The sequence below is a fragment of the Elephantulus edwardii genome, unplaced genomic scaffold, assembly GCF_000299155.1.
Source record: "Elephantulus edwardii isolate Elephantulus edwardi_28Jun2011 unplaced genomic scaffold, EleEdw1.0 scaffold00042, whole genome shotgun sequence".
NCBI lineage: Eukaryota > Metazoa > Chordata > Mammalia > Macroscelidea > Macroscelididae > Elephantulus > Elephantulus edwardii.
Genome location: NW_006399792.1, coordinates 17,175,983 through 17,192,256, shown reverse-complemented (window position 1 = coordinate 17,192,256; position 16,274 = coordinate 17,175,983). Strand labels below are relative to the sequence as shown.

Here is a 16,274-nt window from a genome sequence, read left to right as displayed (position 1 = left end):
CCTCTATGAGATGGATTGATTCAGTGACGGGGGTAATCGGGATGGGTGTGTCAGAGGCAATGCAATTGGCACAGGATAAAGTAGGGTTTAACGCTGTTGTACATAGGGTCGCCATGAGTTGCAAACAACTCGACGGCACATAACAACAACAACAACAACATACAATACATGGTGTTGAAGTCAAAGAGAGAAGAACTGGCAGAAGAAATGTTGAATACTGATAAGAATTAAATCAAGAATATGGGCAAAGAAATTGCCATTTCAATCAACAAACTAAAAATAGGTGAAGATATACAGGAAGAAGTAAAAATGAAGAAATCAAAGATGTTCATGCTTGATGGAGCAAGTGAATACTTCACTTGATGATGAGATAGCTGTTAAGGATTCAGGGAGTTTCTGGGTGATGCAAATAATAACTCTCTTAGCTATTAATGGAAAGGTTGAAGGTTTGACCCTGCTCTCTGAAAGCAAGGATTTTGAAGCTCTGTGTCTTTGGACATGTTGCCAGGAGAAACCAGTCTTCAGAGAAGGACATGTTGCTTGAAAGGGTAGTCAGACAACACAGGAGAGGAAGACTGTGGATGAGATGGATTGATACAGTGACTAGGGTAATAAGGGCAGGAAGACTGGATGAGATGGATTGATACAATGACTAGGGTAATAGGGGCAGGTATGTCTGAGACAGTGTGATTTGCTCAGGAAAGGACAGGGTTCAAAGCTATTGTATACTGTTGCTATGAATCACAGGTGACTTGACAGCACATAACAACAACAGTAACAAAGGTGCCCTTGAAGAAAAGCCTAGCAATAAATTCTGAAAGAAATAGATATTGAAATACCTAGAGAGTTCTACTCTTATGCACATGGGCAACACCCCCCACCGCACCCCCCAACCCCTCCCCCCACCCCGAGTGAGTTGGAGATGATTTCATTGTAACTCTTTTGAGAATGTGAGATGTGGAAGATGAACAGTGTCAGGCTGTTGACTTGAGAAGAGTGATAAAGAGTTAATGCAGCTGCTATGAGCTTGGGAAGGACAACTCATAACCTAGCTCCTACTTCCTTTAGAAGTAATTAACACACATTACACTCTTCATTTAAGTAGCTCCTGGAGATCCCAGAGATCAGACAAATCCATAAATATTTATTTAATGTGCCCAGACAATACTCCAGAGATCTGCTTACTTTTCTTCAAAGCATCCCCTTGGTGCTGCTGCTTTTTCATTTCTCTAATTGCATACTAGAGGAAGGTTGGGGTAGATGGAGCCGGTCTTTAGAGCGCTGCACACCTGCAAGTCTTGTTTATGCATGCCTGAGCCCAGAACACTCCGTACACGTTTGCTGTAAAGATGAAGAAGCTATGCCTTTTCCTATAATGGATCATGATGTTGGGACTTCTTCCCAGATTTCCAATCTGAGTATTTCCTCACTTGTTAAGGTACTTTAGAAGCTTTTTGGAGCTTCCTTTTGCACTCCTGGGCTTGCTCCCCTGACCCTATAGGGAAGACATGAAGAAACAGAATCCCATGTTTAACATTCTGTGAACTGCACGTACCAGATCATATTTATCTTAATACAACTCTCATTTCATTAGAGTTTACTGAAGAGTGATACTAAGGACTAATTTGACATCACAAAATGTGTCTAATATTGACAAAAGCCCACTTGTTGTTTGAAACTCCCCAAATCAGAAAAGGTCAGGGATTGTTAGTTTGCATGACACTAGAAGAATTGGCATTTGTGTAAGAACACTTTTGGCTTAACTCCTGCAGTGGCTGTAAAGCTGGTTTCAAATGCATTCATTTAAGGTTGGCTTCTTGCCGAGGATTTGCTTTTCCATCCACACTCACTCATTGTTCTTGAGTAAGAACCAACTCCTACTGACCCTCCAGTCGGTTTTCAGAGGCTGTCTATAAAAGGAACAGTGGTAACATAGGCATGGCCAAATCTAACTTCTGTACACTTTGTGAATGGGAACTGTCCCCAACAATAATATCTATAGCAGCAAACAGATAGCGGCTTGGTCAGACGTACTACCCACCATGCTTCTGTACATTAATCTACCACTCATTGGGTCCGAATTTGTTGTTGATTCACAGACTTTATTCATAGTTGTGGAATGTATTAGGGAAATGTAGAGTGGGGAGGCAAAGAATTACACAATGCAAATCCAGGTTTAGTCTAGCAATCCCAAGTCATATTCTCTCTCTTAATTAGCACCACAGCTGTTGATGATTTGCAACACCATGTGCCTGAAATTAAAATAGCTGGACATCGTGTCCCCTCACCCCATGAGGGGCTAATGCAATAGCTAGAAAAGCCAATTTTTAAAGCTTCTGACACCACACTGTCAATTGTACAGGAGATTTCCACTGGTAGATTTGAATCAACAGAGACACGAAGTTTGCGTTAGCTGTGCAACACTCCACTCACTATGTCACCAGAGCACTTAATCAGCACCAGATTATCTTTAATAAAAATCCTCATTTTAACAAGATCCTCAGGTGATTCTTATATAATCTTTTGTGACTGATAAGTATCAACTCAGATCTTATTAAAATGTAAATTCTTGTTAAACTGGGGTGCAGATTTTCAACAGGGGGTCAAACTAGCATGAGGAAGTCACCTATAAAGGCCCAAGATAGAATCCTCCCCCAAGTGAAGGAGTTCTTCTTCATATCCAGGGAATGGTTCTCAAGTGATCAGTAATTAAGGGAATGTATTACAAATATAGAAAGATAAGATCCAGGTATACTTTAGAGGGAGGCTGATTTGTTCTATTGCATTTTTTTTAATCATGTCATGAAAATATTGCTAGAGTCACTTTCTACAAGGCCTTGAAACAGAACAGCAAGAAATAGCTGATCCCTGAGAGAATTTCTTGTTGCCATTGAGTTGATTCTGCTCATGGTGACCCCGTGTGTGTCAGGGTGGAACTATATGCCACAGGTTTTACAGTGGCTGACTTCACAAGTCCATCACCAGACACCTCTAGGTGGGCTTCAGCCACACATGTTTTGGTTAGCAGCTGAGTGCATTGTCCATTCACACTCCTGCATGGAGAATTATCAAGTGCAACGGCTTGATACTTTGACTCATACAGAGAATGCTGCAAAAGATCCAATAGCCAGAACACTTAAGTTTTTATTATTTCCTTTTCCTTTTGGTGGGTAAATGAGTCCTTGTCTGTTTTCTTCCTCTGAGATGGAGGATGGTAAGTAATTGCCCATTGCAAGCAAACCAGAGGAATTGTTGCCCTGCAATAGAAGCCTAACAATAATGCAGTTCTTTAATTAAAGAATGACTATTAATGGGAGAGAACAAGAGTCATTGATGGCCATCCAGGATAATTTGTTGTACAGCTTTAATCACAGCTGGAATGCAGAGCTTCTTTAAGCAACGTATTGGGCCATGAAAATGATTTTTCAGCTCCCAGTTCTTCTTCATGCCACTAGTTAACCTCTCATTAAAGACTGACTGCTTCCACCAGCTCAAACCCAATTTTAGGTTACATCCAGTCCCTCATTACAGAAGGTGGAGACGAGTATTTGGAATCAATTCAATTCATTGCCGTGGGGTTGGAACAGACTCACAGCTGACCTTCCAAGTGGTATGCAAAGGCTGTAAACCACACAAGAAGAGATTGCCCATCTTCCTCTGGAGCCGCTGGTGACTTTGAAGCACCAGAGCAGCACTGCCGTTGGCTAGCAGCATAAATCCCTACAGACAATGCCACCCAGAGCTCTCTCTCCTGAACCTGGAAGGCCGCATCTGCTGAGAAGGCCAGAAGGTGCTATGTGGATAACATTGATCATAGAATAGCAGCGCAGTGAATAGGGGCACCCTGTACTCATGGGGGAAATGTTTGTATTGGCAATACTGTTGCTGTTACTCTGACATTTCCCTGTATACCCCTGAGCGAGTTTCTATCACGTGCTACTCCACTTTAGTACATGAATGCCATTCAACTGGAAATGGCTGAGAACAGAATCCCTGTTCTGGGCCTGACCATTTGTTGCAAACCTCAAGCATTCCGTTTTCCATGTCCCCGGCTTCTGCTTCACTGACATATACTGCCTTTGGGCTCCTTTCTGGCTCTCTTTGCTGTGACGTTGGTAATTGAAATCCCTTCTGCCCAGTATATCTGGGGTGTCGTGATTAGGCCATGTTCATGATTGTCTATGCCTTCTTGTGCTCCCCTGCCCTGTCCAGACTGCCATCCTCTGTGCCAGCACTGTGTAGCCAATCTCCACCACACTGGCAGCGTGTGCCTGCGGTGCCAGAATGCCCACTACCTGCTGCTGGGGGACCACTGCGTTCTTGACTGTCCTACTGGATACTATGCAGAGAAAGGAGCTTGCAAAAGTAAGTGCTGGACACTGGCGCTAGAGGTGTCCCAGGAGGTATTCTTCAAGGCTGTAGGTGAGCAGGCTTCACCTTTCCTAGAGATGGGGAGGAGGCTGGCAGGGTACTGCGGGACTGTGGACCACACCATCGGATGCTCTGAGTGTTGGGCTTTTATCAGGGGTGTTTGAGACTCTGCTTTTGAATGTAATCTGGTTTTACAGGATGCATTTGTGTGTCTCTTCCCTCTGTAGAATGCCACTCCTCCTGCAGAACCTGCCAGGGCAGAGGACCCTTCGCCTGCTCTTCCTGTGATGCCAACCTGGTTCTGTCCCACATGGGCACCTGTACCACCACCTGCTTCCCTGGGCACTACCTGGATGACAACCATGCTTGCCAGCGTAGGTTTTGTGTGTGTGTGTTTGTGTGTGTTGAATTTTTTTTAATAAATAAACTTTCTCTCTTTTCTGCTCTCCTGCAGACTTCAAAAAAATTTGTGAAGTTCTTGCTCCCATATTCTCACCTTTATTATTTTTATGTTGTTGTGACCCACATAGCTGACCCTCTAGTGGGTTTTCAGAGACAGTTTATCACATGGGAGGAGCTTGCCCATCCTTCCAATCTCAAAGGCAATATGGATGCTGTTATCACTAAACCAACTGCCATCAAGTGGACCCTGACACATGGTGACATGTTTTATTAAAGCCAAACTAGTGGCTGATTTTACAGATGTGGATCACCAGGTCTTTATCTGGAGGCACTACCCAGGCAGTCTGGAACGTCCAGTGTTTTGGTTAACAACCAAGTACATTCACTACTTGCATGAATCATGGACTGCACGGTGTCATTAGCAAATTACAACCCAACTATGTGCCTCATTCCAGTGCTGAATGAGGAGTCTTTTCTGCAGATAGCAGTTCTGTGGTCTAGGGCAGGTCATTGAACCTCTCGAAATCAAGGGTTTAGTCTCTTTAAATCTTCAGAATTTCTTTCAGCAATCCATTTCTGTGATCTGTATGTACACTACCAGTGCCCTGAGTACTTCTCCAGGTTAAATATGCTTGAAGCTGAGTTGGAATCCAGAGAGCTACAGTGATCTGGTCTATATGGAATAGGACTGCTAACCAGAAAGTTCCAGGATAAAAACTGGCCTGTCTCCTCCCATCAGTTTTTAGCCTTGGAAACGCAATGGAGAGTCAACTCTGAGTCAGCTCCCACTTATGCTGATAATGAGTGAATGAGAGTTTCAAACCAGTTCATTCTGGTCTAACCTCCTCCTGAGGATTTGCATTTGCACCCTGGATTTACTAAATCAAAATCTACCTGGATAAGAGCCTGGAGATATATGAGTCACCTGGAGACCTTGTTACAGGGTAGTTCTCAGTCACCAGTAGGGACCCCGGGTGGTCTAGTGGTAAGGAGTAGTGCTTCCAAAGCAAAGGCAGATGGTTTGAGTCCACCAGATGCCATGTAGAAGAAAGATGGGTAATTTGCTATGTGATTTATAGTCTCTGAAAACCTGCTGGAGGATCAGCTGTAAATTGGTTCCAACTCAAGAGCACCAGTAACATACCTGGTGTGGAAATGCAGACCCTTGACAGAGGGTCAAACCAGAATAAACCAGGAGGAAACTGGCTTCAGCATGTATCTGTTAACTGTTGACTCTTAGGCTTTCCTTTCTGCAGAGCGTTCAGTTCCTGCTCAAAGAGTAGTAATTTTGTCTTGCATGAGAGTTACTTATATAGCTGCCTTATTCTCAACTCTAAGTCAGAATATGATTAACCTCCATGAACCAGGCATCAAGATAAATTAGGGAAAGGGCAGATGTAGATGGGGAAAAAAAGGTAGGAAATCCTTCATGGATCAGGGAACATTTGTGATAGGCTAATGCTGTTTATTTTCATCACTAGAGGGTCATTTAAAAAAAAAGGTTGTGTTGTCTTCTTTTGAAAATCACAGTACACAAATATAGGGCTGATATTTCAGTCTACAATATGGATTGAGGCTCAGTGTCAAGAAGACAAAGATTCTCACCACTGGACCAATTGGCAGCATCAGGATGGATGGTGAAGAGATTGAGATTGTACACAGCTTTAGTTTGCTTGGCTCCATAGTCAACAGTCTTGGCACCAGCAGCCAGGAAATTAAAAGGTGCATTTCCATGGGAAAGTCTGCTGTTAGGGACCTCTCCAAAGTGCTGAAGAGCAGTGGTGTCTCTCTGGAGACTAAGGTGCGTCTGATACAGGCCATGGTCTTCGCAATCACCTGTTATGCATCAGAGAGTTGGACAATGACCAAGGAGGATAGAAGGAGAATTGATGCCTTTGAGCTGTGGTGCTGGAGAAGAGTATTGAGAATACCATGGACTGCTAGGAAAACAAACAGATTTGTCCTGGAGAGGGTTAAACCGGGTGGCTCCTTGGAGGCAAGGATTCTGAGGCTCTGTCTAACTTACTTTGGACATGTTGTGAGGAGAGACCGGTCCTTAGAGAGGGACATCATGCTTGGGAGGGTGGAGGGATGTCACAGGAGAGGAAGGCCCTCTATGAGGTGGATTGATTCAGTGACTGGGATAATTGGGATGGGAGTGTCAGAGACAGTGCGATTGGCACAGGACAGAGCGGAGTTTAGGGCTGTTGTACATAGGTTCGCTATGAGTCGCAGGCAACTCAACAGCACATAACAACAACAACAATTTCAATTTTATGTCTAGCAGGTATCAGGCTGAAGGAATTTTAGGCTAGTAGTCAGAAGGTTGGCAGCATCATGTTAGATGGTGAAGAGATTAGATTATTGACAGCTTTAGTTTGCTTGGCTCTACAGTCAACACTCTTGGTACCAGCAACCAGGAAATCAAAAGACGAATTGCATTAGCAAAGTTTGCTGTCAGGGACCTCTCAAGAGTACTAAAGAGCAACGGTGTCAGTCTGGAGACTTAAGATGTGCCTGATACAGGCCATGGTCTTGCCATTGCTTGGTATGCATCAGAGAGCTGGACAATGACTAGGAATGATAGGAGAGTTGATACATTTGACCTTTGGTGCTGGAGAAGAGTACTGAATATACCATAGATGGCTAGGAGAACAAACAAGGTCGACCTGGAGAGGGTAAAACCAGGCTGCTCCTTGGAGGCAAGGATTCTGAAGCTTCGTCTGACATACTTTGGACTTGTTGCAAGGAGGGACCAGTCCTTAGAGAGGGCCGTCATGCTTGGGAGGGTAGAGGGACAGCACAGGAGAGGAAAACCCTCGATGAGATGGATTGATTCCATCACTAGAGTAATGGGAATAGATGTGTTAGAGACAATAAGGCTGGCAAGAGATGATAGAGCAGGGTTTAGGGCTGTTGTACATAGGATCTCTATGAGTTGCAGGCAACTCGATGGCACATAACAACAACAAGTCAGAAGAGTAAGGAGCCATGGTGACACAGTGCTGGGCTATTAACCAAAAGAGTGGCTTTTCAAATCCATCAGCTTCTCTGAAGGAGAAAGTTGAGGTGGTTTGCTTCTGTTCAGATTCACAGCCTCAAAAACCACAGAGACATTCTCTGTCCTATATCATCACATACAAATTGTAACCAGCTGGCAGTGAATTGTAACCAACTGGCAGTGAATAAATTAGGAGAGCAAGTTCTGAAATCAGATGACTAGAAAGTTCAAATGGAGATCTAGTGGTAGTCTACTGGTAAGAAGTTGTACTTCCAATCCAAAGGCACAAGGTTTGAATCCAGAAAGAGAAGAAGCTGTCTCAATCCATGCAATTTTAACCCCTGAAAATCTTCCAGAGGATCAGCTTTGAGTCTGTTCTGACTCAATGGCACATAACAAAAACAGCAAAATTCTAATTATAGTTCAGCTAATTGTCTGTGAGTCAAAGAGTAAATTGTGCAGGAAGAGAATGCCTATCTTTCTCCCAGGGAGCAGCTGGTGGATTTGAACTGACTGCCTTTGGGTTGGCAGCGCAACTCCCTATCAGAATTCCTCACATTAGAAGTACTAGTAAACAGCTATTGAGATATGAAACAAATGGCTTAACCTCTATGACTCAGTTTCTTAATCATAGAAGGAGGATTATAACAATACTCACAATCTAATGTTCTTACACTTACCTCAGACCCTGGAAAAAGAAATTTTCATCATAGAGGAGCTATCATCCTCATCTGAAACGTGAGGTGAAAGCCAACAGTAAAAGATTGTTATTCTTTATAGATAGATATTCCTTTCATTTGCATTTGAAGTGAAGTTGTGTGGAACTCACTGTTTTGCATTATCTGTTGAGATACTGGAGCTAAAAAATCTTTTCAGGGCCCATCAGAAGAATTATTTTTTCTTAGTTTTGTAACAAAAACTGTGCTTAGTATATATCAGTTGTCTGCCAGAATCTGTGGATTCTGTAATACAAGAGATATGAATGAAATACTTGCATGCTCTATTCAAGAGCAAGAGAATGTTGGTGGAGAAATGGTGATTTAGATTTATGAGGCTCTTCACAGCAGTGGAATCACAAAAATAAAAGTTCAAAAGAAAAAAATAGCATCCCTGATATAGAGTTGAGGTGACAAAACTAAGCTGCACTGAAATATTTCTCTTCTGGGAAGCTTTTACCGTAGTTCAGGGTGACCCCTGTACAGATGTATTTGCTATACTGCCATGCAAATGGAATTTTCTAGAATATTTCAATTCTATTAGGGATCCTGGTTTAATCCTTTGCTAAAGTTTAAGTTTTATTCTTTCAACAGTTGAATAAAGTGTACCCTTAGGTTGGAATATTTGAATTTCAAGTGTGCAAAAAAATTAAATCAACAATGCCCCTTTCTAGTGCTCATCACGATAGATAATTATAGGCATGCCAACTGGAGAAATTATACAGTAAAAGAACATTTGAAGATAAGGGATGATGAGGAGGCATTGATGATCATGTTCTAAGAAAAAACAATCTTATTTGGAAAAGATGATATTTTTAATTTTCCAGAAATGCTAATCTGGTAGATCTACCATTTTTTAATTTTTGCAAAATTGCCAATAATTATGGATTTTGACTGACTTATAAATTATAAGGATGATTCATTAAAGAAGTAAAAAGAAACAATAAATAAGGGTCTCAGAACTTGAATTTAAAATGTTTGGCATTGCAAGAGGGCTCTGATGTTATACAGGCCAACCTTGCATCTGATACAAGGATTCTTTCTCAGCCTTCTTCACAGACCTCTACTGAAGAGAAGGGAAACCAGTTATTTTATTAGAGACTGTAGTTGTTTGACAGTTCTTTTTGATCAGCCCTAGACGTTCCTTCAGGAACAATGCGGAATAAATTTCCTCCCTTGTTCACATGATTACCTTCAGACGTTTGAAATTAAATGTCATTTCTCACCTGGACTTCTCCGCTCCAGGCAGAACCGGAGCTAATGGAGTATTTAAGCAGGAATGGATGATCATCTCTGAGATGGCTTCTCAGACCTACAGTAGAAAACAGACCTGTTGCCTAGGAAGAGTGGCTGTCACCTGTAGTCCCTTCTTGCTCTGCCAACAATGAATAAAGAACATCCCTGCTTTAGTCACACATTCCTGGTCCACTCTAAACCCTTTACACTGTCTTCTTGGCACTCTCAAAACACCCAGTGTCCTTAGAGAACTACCACTGGTCTTCCAGCTGTAGTCACACCAATAGAGTTTACAGCAGGGTTTGCATAATCTAAGTAGAAGAAGATGGAGAAAATGCTCTTTATTTCTTTTGTTTTGGAACCTTGAGTACCCATGGGTCTTTGGTATGTGTAGAGCTACTCTCTGTGACACAAGGTCGACCATCTGCTGGTGACTTTACAGAAATGTGAGGAGTTCAGTGACAGAGATACAAGAGTAGGACCTGGAATGGTAGGAGCCTCCTGCACTAAATGGGACACTGCCAATCCCTCCAAACTTCTACAAAGTCTTCCAGTATTTCAGAATAAATCAGTTTAGTTTAGAAGTCAGTGGAAGGATTGGATTATATATTGAGGTACTAAGGAAAATGGAAGATTGACTGGTGTAAGGATTCAGAAACTAGGAACTTGGAAACCTCAGGTAAACCATGAGAAACAGACACAAAGGAGAGGACAGTGCTATGTTCTCCCAGGCTCAGGATCTGGGTTTTGAGCCTAATTTTACAAGTAAGTGTCAAGTAAGGAGGTTTAGCTGATATTTAGACTACATGAAAACTTTGCAGTTTAGTATTGTATTGCTGTTATGTGCCATCAAGTCGCTTGCAACTGCTACCAACCCTATGGATAATGGCCCTGAAACTTGCTCTGTCCTGTGTGTGTCTCTGACACACCTACCTCCATTACCGCAGTCACTGTATCAATCCATCTCATTGTATCGGTATCCCATAAGCACAATCAAGTGATCTGGGATTTCCATTCTTCTCAGAGTCAGCCAAAATTTGTTGTGATTCACATAGTCAGATGCTTTTGCAGTCAATGAAACATAGATAGACATTCTTTTGGCAAATACCTTTACTATCAGCCAAGATCCATCTAACATTAGCTACAATATCTCTAGTACTATTGCCTCTTCTAAACACAGCCTGCATTTCCGGCAGCTCTCTGTTGATGTGCTGTTTCAGTTGTGGTTTGTTTTTTTTTTTTTATATATAATCTTTAGCAGAATCTTGTTTGCATAGGATATTAATGATATTGCTTAATAATTTCCACATTCGCTTGGGTCTCCCTTCCTTGAAATGGGGACAGTCAGTTGGCCAGGTTATAGGTGATTGTCCTTCAGATTTCTTGGCACAACTCAGTGAGCACATCCAGGTTAGCATCTGCCTGTTGAAATACGTCACTTGGTATGCCGTCCATTCCTGGACCTTATTTTTTGCCAATTCTTTCAGAGCAGCTTGAATTTCTTCCTTCATAGCCAGAAGCTCTTTGTTTGTACATTGTTTCATGAAATTCTTCTGTGTCAGCCAATTCCTTTGTTACAGTCATTCTGTATACTCCTTTCATCTTCTTTTAATGCTTCCTGAGTCATTCAGTATTCTGCCCACAGCATCCTTAAGTATTGGAACTCGAGGCTTGAATGGGTTGTTTAATTCCTTCAGCTTAAATGCTGAGTGAATTTGGCCTTTTTTAAATTTTCTGACCCCAGCTCTTTGCACATTTCATTATAATAGTGTGCTTTGTCTTCCAGAAAAGCCCTTTGAAATCTTTAGTTCAGCTCCTTAATTTCTTGATTTCTTCCTTTGCCTTGGCTTCTTGGTGCTTTACTGCAATATTCAGGGTTTCTTCTGACACCCATCTTGGTCTTTTCTTCCTCCTCTCTCTTTGCAATGACCTTTTGCATTCTTCATGGATTATATTGTTGATACCCTCCTACAATTCATCTGGTCTTTGCTCATTGTGTTCAAGGCCTCAAACCTGTTCCTGAGGTTGTTTTAAAATTCATGTGGGATAAACTCAAGGTCAAATTTTGGTTCCCATGGATTTTATTTCATTTTCCTTAGCTCCAGCTTGAACTTGCAAAATAATTCCATCACATTTCTAGTTTCTATTTAGCTTTGAATTAACAAAAATTCTTTGATTAAGTATTATAGAAATTACTAGTTAGATTAGTGTTCTCTTTTTATTTTCCCATTTTGTTTTCAAACATAAATGCAGAGAATTTACTTATCATTCTGCTTATTTAATTTGTATTTTCAACTTGTAAAAATAACATTTATATGCTAATATTTCAGCATGAAACTTAACTGCATGTATTTTTCCTTTGGTATATATAGCAAAATTTCTTTATTTTCAGAAACATCATCAATCTAAATATAGACAGGTTAAACAAAACTAAGGCTTTCTAAAAACATTTCAAACTATTGTTTCACCTTGTTGGTATGTATCTTAACTATCAAATCTATTTAACCATCAAATCTATTTAAAACTGCTAGGACACATTTCATTTTTCTATTTGCATTTTATAATACAATCTTTGTCAAAGGTTTTGCCAAAGTTAAGGCATACCATGAAAAGAAATTTGGGGAGGGGGATAAAATTTAACTTTTAGTCTCATATATGCTACAGTTAAAATTTCTTCTATACTTATTCCCAAGCTCTCTAAAAATTCAATTTTCTGAGGGCAATTAAACAGTAAAATTTTTTTTCTAATTTATCTCAAACTGTACAAAATTCAGTGTAGAATTTTTCAAGGACTTTAAATTACCAGTCTATATTTTCTAATGAATAGTTCCTATCATTGGCTTTCCTTGTAGGTAAAATAAACAGATCTCTTTTTGTTTTACAGGAGAATAATTACCCTTCACTTGCCACATACTTTGGTATCTTATAGCTCTAAATCTTACTTGATGGTTCTCTAGACTTTTCCTCTGACACGTTCTTGGAGAAGCTTTTGTAATGAAGCAGAGATGCAGGTGTCTGTATATAGTTACACTATCAAGCTTCTTTCATTTATACACTAAGTGTCTAGTGAACATTTAGAATATGATTGGTAACCAGCTAGGTACTAGAGACTATTAAAGGAACTAAACTAACCTTGTCTTTATTTCATGAAGCTTAGAGATTGGAGGATGTAAATGTTCAACAATTCTCTTTAAGTGAGAACTGTTAAGCTTGGCATGAGGGAGGTCTATAGTGTCGCTAAGAGCATGGAATTGGAGGACCTGGCCGGAAGGTTTTTTATACAGCAACTGGAATGATGAGTGCAGGCTAAGGACAAATAAACATAGAGATTTTTATATTGAAAGAATCCAATTGTATATAGGATTTCCAGAAGTTAAGCGAATGGTAGAAGAGCAATATTTCTGGAAGTAATAGCTGCAGATTTTCCAAGGTTAAAAAATGGCTTGAGTTCTTACGTGAATGTGTCCTCAAAAACCTAAACCACATGCATTTAAAAAGTCACAGCAGTGGATGCATGAAAAAGAAATTGTAACTTTTCAGATTTGATACAGGCTAGTTAGGAAGTTATGGCAAGAGTCCAGTAGGAGATGATGGCTTGGATTTATTGGAATTTGTGGAGATGGAGAAAAGTAAAGAGATTGGATAATTATATATATATATATAAGAATAAATAGGCATATGTGATTGATTACAGTAGGGGTGAGAATAAAGAAGGTGTCAAGATAGATTTGAAGGTTTGTAGTATAGAACAACTGAGTAGATAGAATTTCCCGGTGGTGCAGTAGCTGGGGCAATAGGGGTAGGTGTGTTGGAGTCAGTGAGACTAGCTCAGGACAGGGCAGGCTTCAGAGCTGATATACATGGGGTCACTATGAGTTATAGGTGACACAACAGCACATAACAACAACAACCACCACCAAAAACTCAGAAATTCAAATTTACAGAAGAAAGTACATGAAGTACAGCTTTGGAAACCCAATAAAGGGTCACTATGGGTCGAGCCTCTAACTGATAGCAATGAATGAATGAAAGTAGAGAAGATGAAAGCAGGCCTAGCTTTGAAGACCACCCCTGAATGTGTGAATTAAGTATCTGCTAAGAATTATAACTGGACAAACCAATAAACCAGGTCACCTTCATGTCCTTTATATCCCAAAATAATGGGATTCCCTGAGCTCCCCAGTAAAGTTGGAGGCTAATTTTAATCTTAGTGTGAGACAAAACTCTGAACTATATCACAAAGTATAGGGGCACTTGAGTCCTTTCAAAGGAGGTAGGTTCAAATAAAACTGTGGAGCGTAACTCCAGAGATTTTGGTGTTAATATAAATTGAATTGCTGAATCATAGTGCACTTTGAATGAGATTTTTATTGTTAGGTTTATAAATTATCTTTGCTGAAGTGTAAGATTGTTCTTATGTATTTGTGTCCCTCACGGGGAGGGCTGTGAGCCATAATTAAAGAACGGGTTGGTGCAGGGCTTTGCTCCTTTGCAGCATCTGTCCAGGTTTGATGGCTCCTTTGCTATTTGCAATTGTAATCATTTGGTCATTCCTTCTCTATCCACTTAGCATGCGACACACGCTGTGGAAGCTGTGATTCACAGGCCAGCTGTACCTCCTGCCGAGATCCAAACAAGGTCCTGCTCTATGGGGAATGTCAGTATGAGAGCTGTGCCCCACAGTACTATCTTGACTTCTCCACCAAGAAATGCAAAGGTAACACTCTTTCCACATTGTGTAAGGATTCTTTGTTCACAAGTACCCCTTTCCTTCAAGTCCTCACAGTTGGAAAATACCATTCATTATATGGTTGAGCTTTCTATGATGAGAGAAAAAAAATAGTATGTGTATATGTATGCATCAGATGTTGTCATGTTGATTTTCTTCATCGCTATTGAGATGCTTCCAGTTGGTGACAAATCTTATGGATAATAGAGAAAAATGTTGTCCAGTTCTGTGCCATCGTCACGGTCTTTGGTTTGTTTGAGTCTGTTGTTAACAGCTGTCACATTAAACCATCTCATTGAAGAGTTCTCTCATTTCTTCTCTTCCTCTGCTTCCCCACCCTACTGTTCTAACACATTTCAAAGAAAATGAGCTGAAGTTTTGTCATCTCCTTAAAGGAGCGAGCATTCATTCTAGTTGTACTTTTTTCCCTAGTCTTGATTTGTTCTGCAGCTCACAGTGTAGTCAATATTCTTCACCGACAGCACAGAGTGAATTGATCATCTAAATATAGTGACTTAACATGCTGCTTTCATGCTATCATGCATCCATACACTGATATTTCAGCTAGCAGCAGATTCACCCATATGTACAGGTCTCGTTACAGCTCACGATAGATCAGGAAGAAAAGCCTAGTGAGCTACTTCCAAAAACCAGTCCATAAGTCTGACCCACATGGGGTGGTCGTGGTCCGAAGCAACTCAGCAACAACAACCAGAAGCTCTTCCTGTGAAATCAGTTCAGTATTGGTAACCAGACAGGTGGCAAACTGGAAACCCTTCATGTTGTATTTGGCTAATTGACGTGTTTGTTTTATCCGGCCCACCTCATAATGTTCTGGTGTTTTAAATATTTTATGATTTTGCCTTTTAAAAGTCAAACATTTCACATACAAATTGAATTTCGTTTGGTTTTTTTTTTTTTGTTTTGTTTTACACTTAGAAGATCTGGCAGTACTAGATCCACATTCCTACCACAAAAGATTGGAGCTGAGTGGCTATCACCCCTTGGTGTGGAACATGATGTCATCGTTCACCACAGTCTTCGCCATCCCCTAGCCTATTACAAATATTCACATTGCTATCTTAGGCCATGTAGGCATTTGCCTTTATGATTGTATATTGCTAAATTCTAAGCTTGATGAAGAAAGATGACAGAACTGATGCCTTTGAAATGTGACTTTGGAGCAATTTACTGAGTATCCCATGAAATGCCCTAAGAACAAACTGATATGTCTTAGAGAAGGGGCACTTAGGGTTCTCCTTGGAGGCAAACAGTGTTAAAACCTTGTCGCACATACTTTGGACATGTTGCCAGGAAAGACTAGATGCTGGAGCTGGACATCATACTTGCTATGATGGAGGGATGGCAAAAGAGAAGCTCTTCAGCCAGGTGGACTGACACAGTGGCTCCAGCAGTGGGCTCACGTGTGTCAAAGAGTGTAAGGCTGGCAAAGGATTGGCCTGAACATCTGTTCATAGGGTTGCTGTGAGATGTACTCAACTCGACACCACCTAACAGCAATAAGCCTGATGAGATCAGGAAGGCCTGTCTGATTCATTCCTCCCTGCCTAGCATTGTTAAATTAGTGAAGATGTGTCCCTTCTTTAGACAAATTTATGAAGAATTCATGTGGAACAGCCAAGTGCTTTTTTTCCCACCTTGGACTTCAGCATTTGGAATTTTGAGTCTTAGGCTTTCGGCTGAGATGCTAGTTAGTCAAAACGGGTGATGTGCTTGGCTGCTAATAAAGTGACTGGAGGTTCTGGTCCACCTAGAGGTTGGCTGAAGAACGTTCTAGAGCGCTATCTCTGTAAAGTTA

At 40.9% G+C, this 16,274-nt stretch overlaps 1 protein-coding gene across 1 annotated transcript in view; it reads left to right on the top strand.

The window, feature by feature from the left end:
- Positions 1-16,274, top strand: part of FRAS1 (Fraser syndrome 1) — a 470,336-nt gene that overhangs the window by 177,192 nt on the left and 276,870 nt on the right. The window contains exons 19-21 of the mRNA XM_006885294.1: positions 4,213-4,365; positions 4,599-4,745; positions 14,297-14,443. Coding sequence (XP_006885356.1) covers positions 4,213-4,365; positions 4,599-4,745; positions 14,297-14,443 — 447 coding nt within the window. The remainder of the gene's footprint in view (positions 1-4,212; positions 4,366-4,598; positions 4,746-14,296; positions 14,444-16,274) is intronic.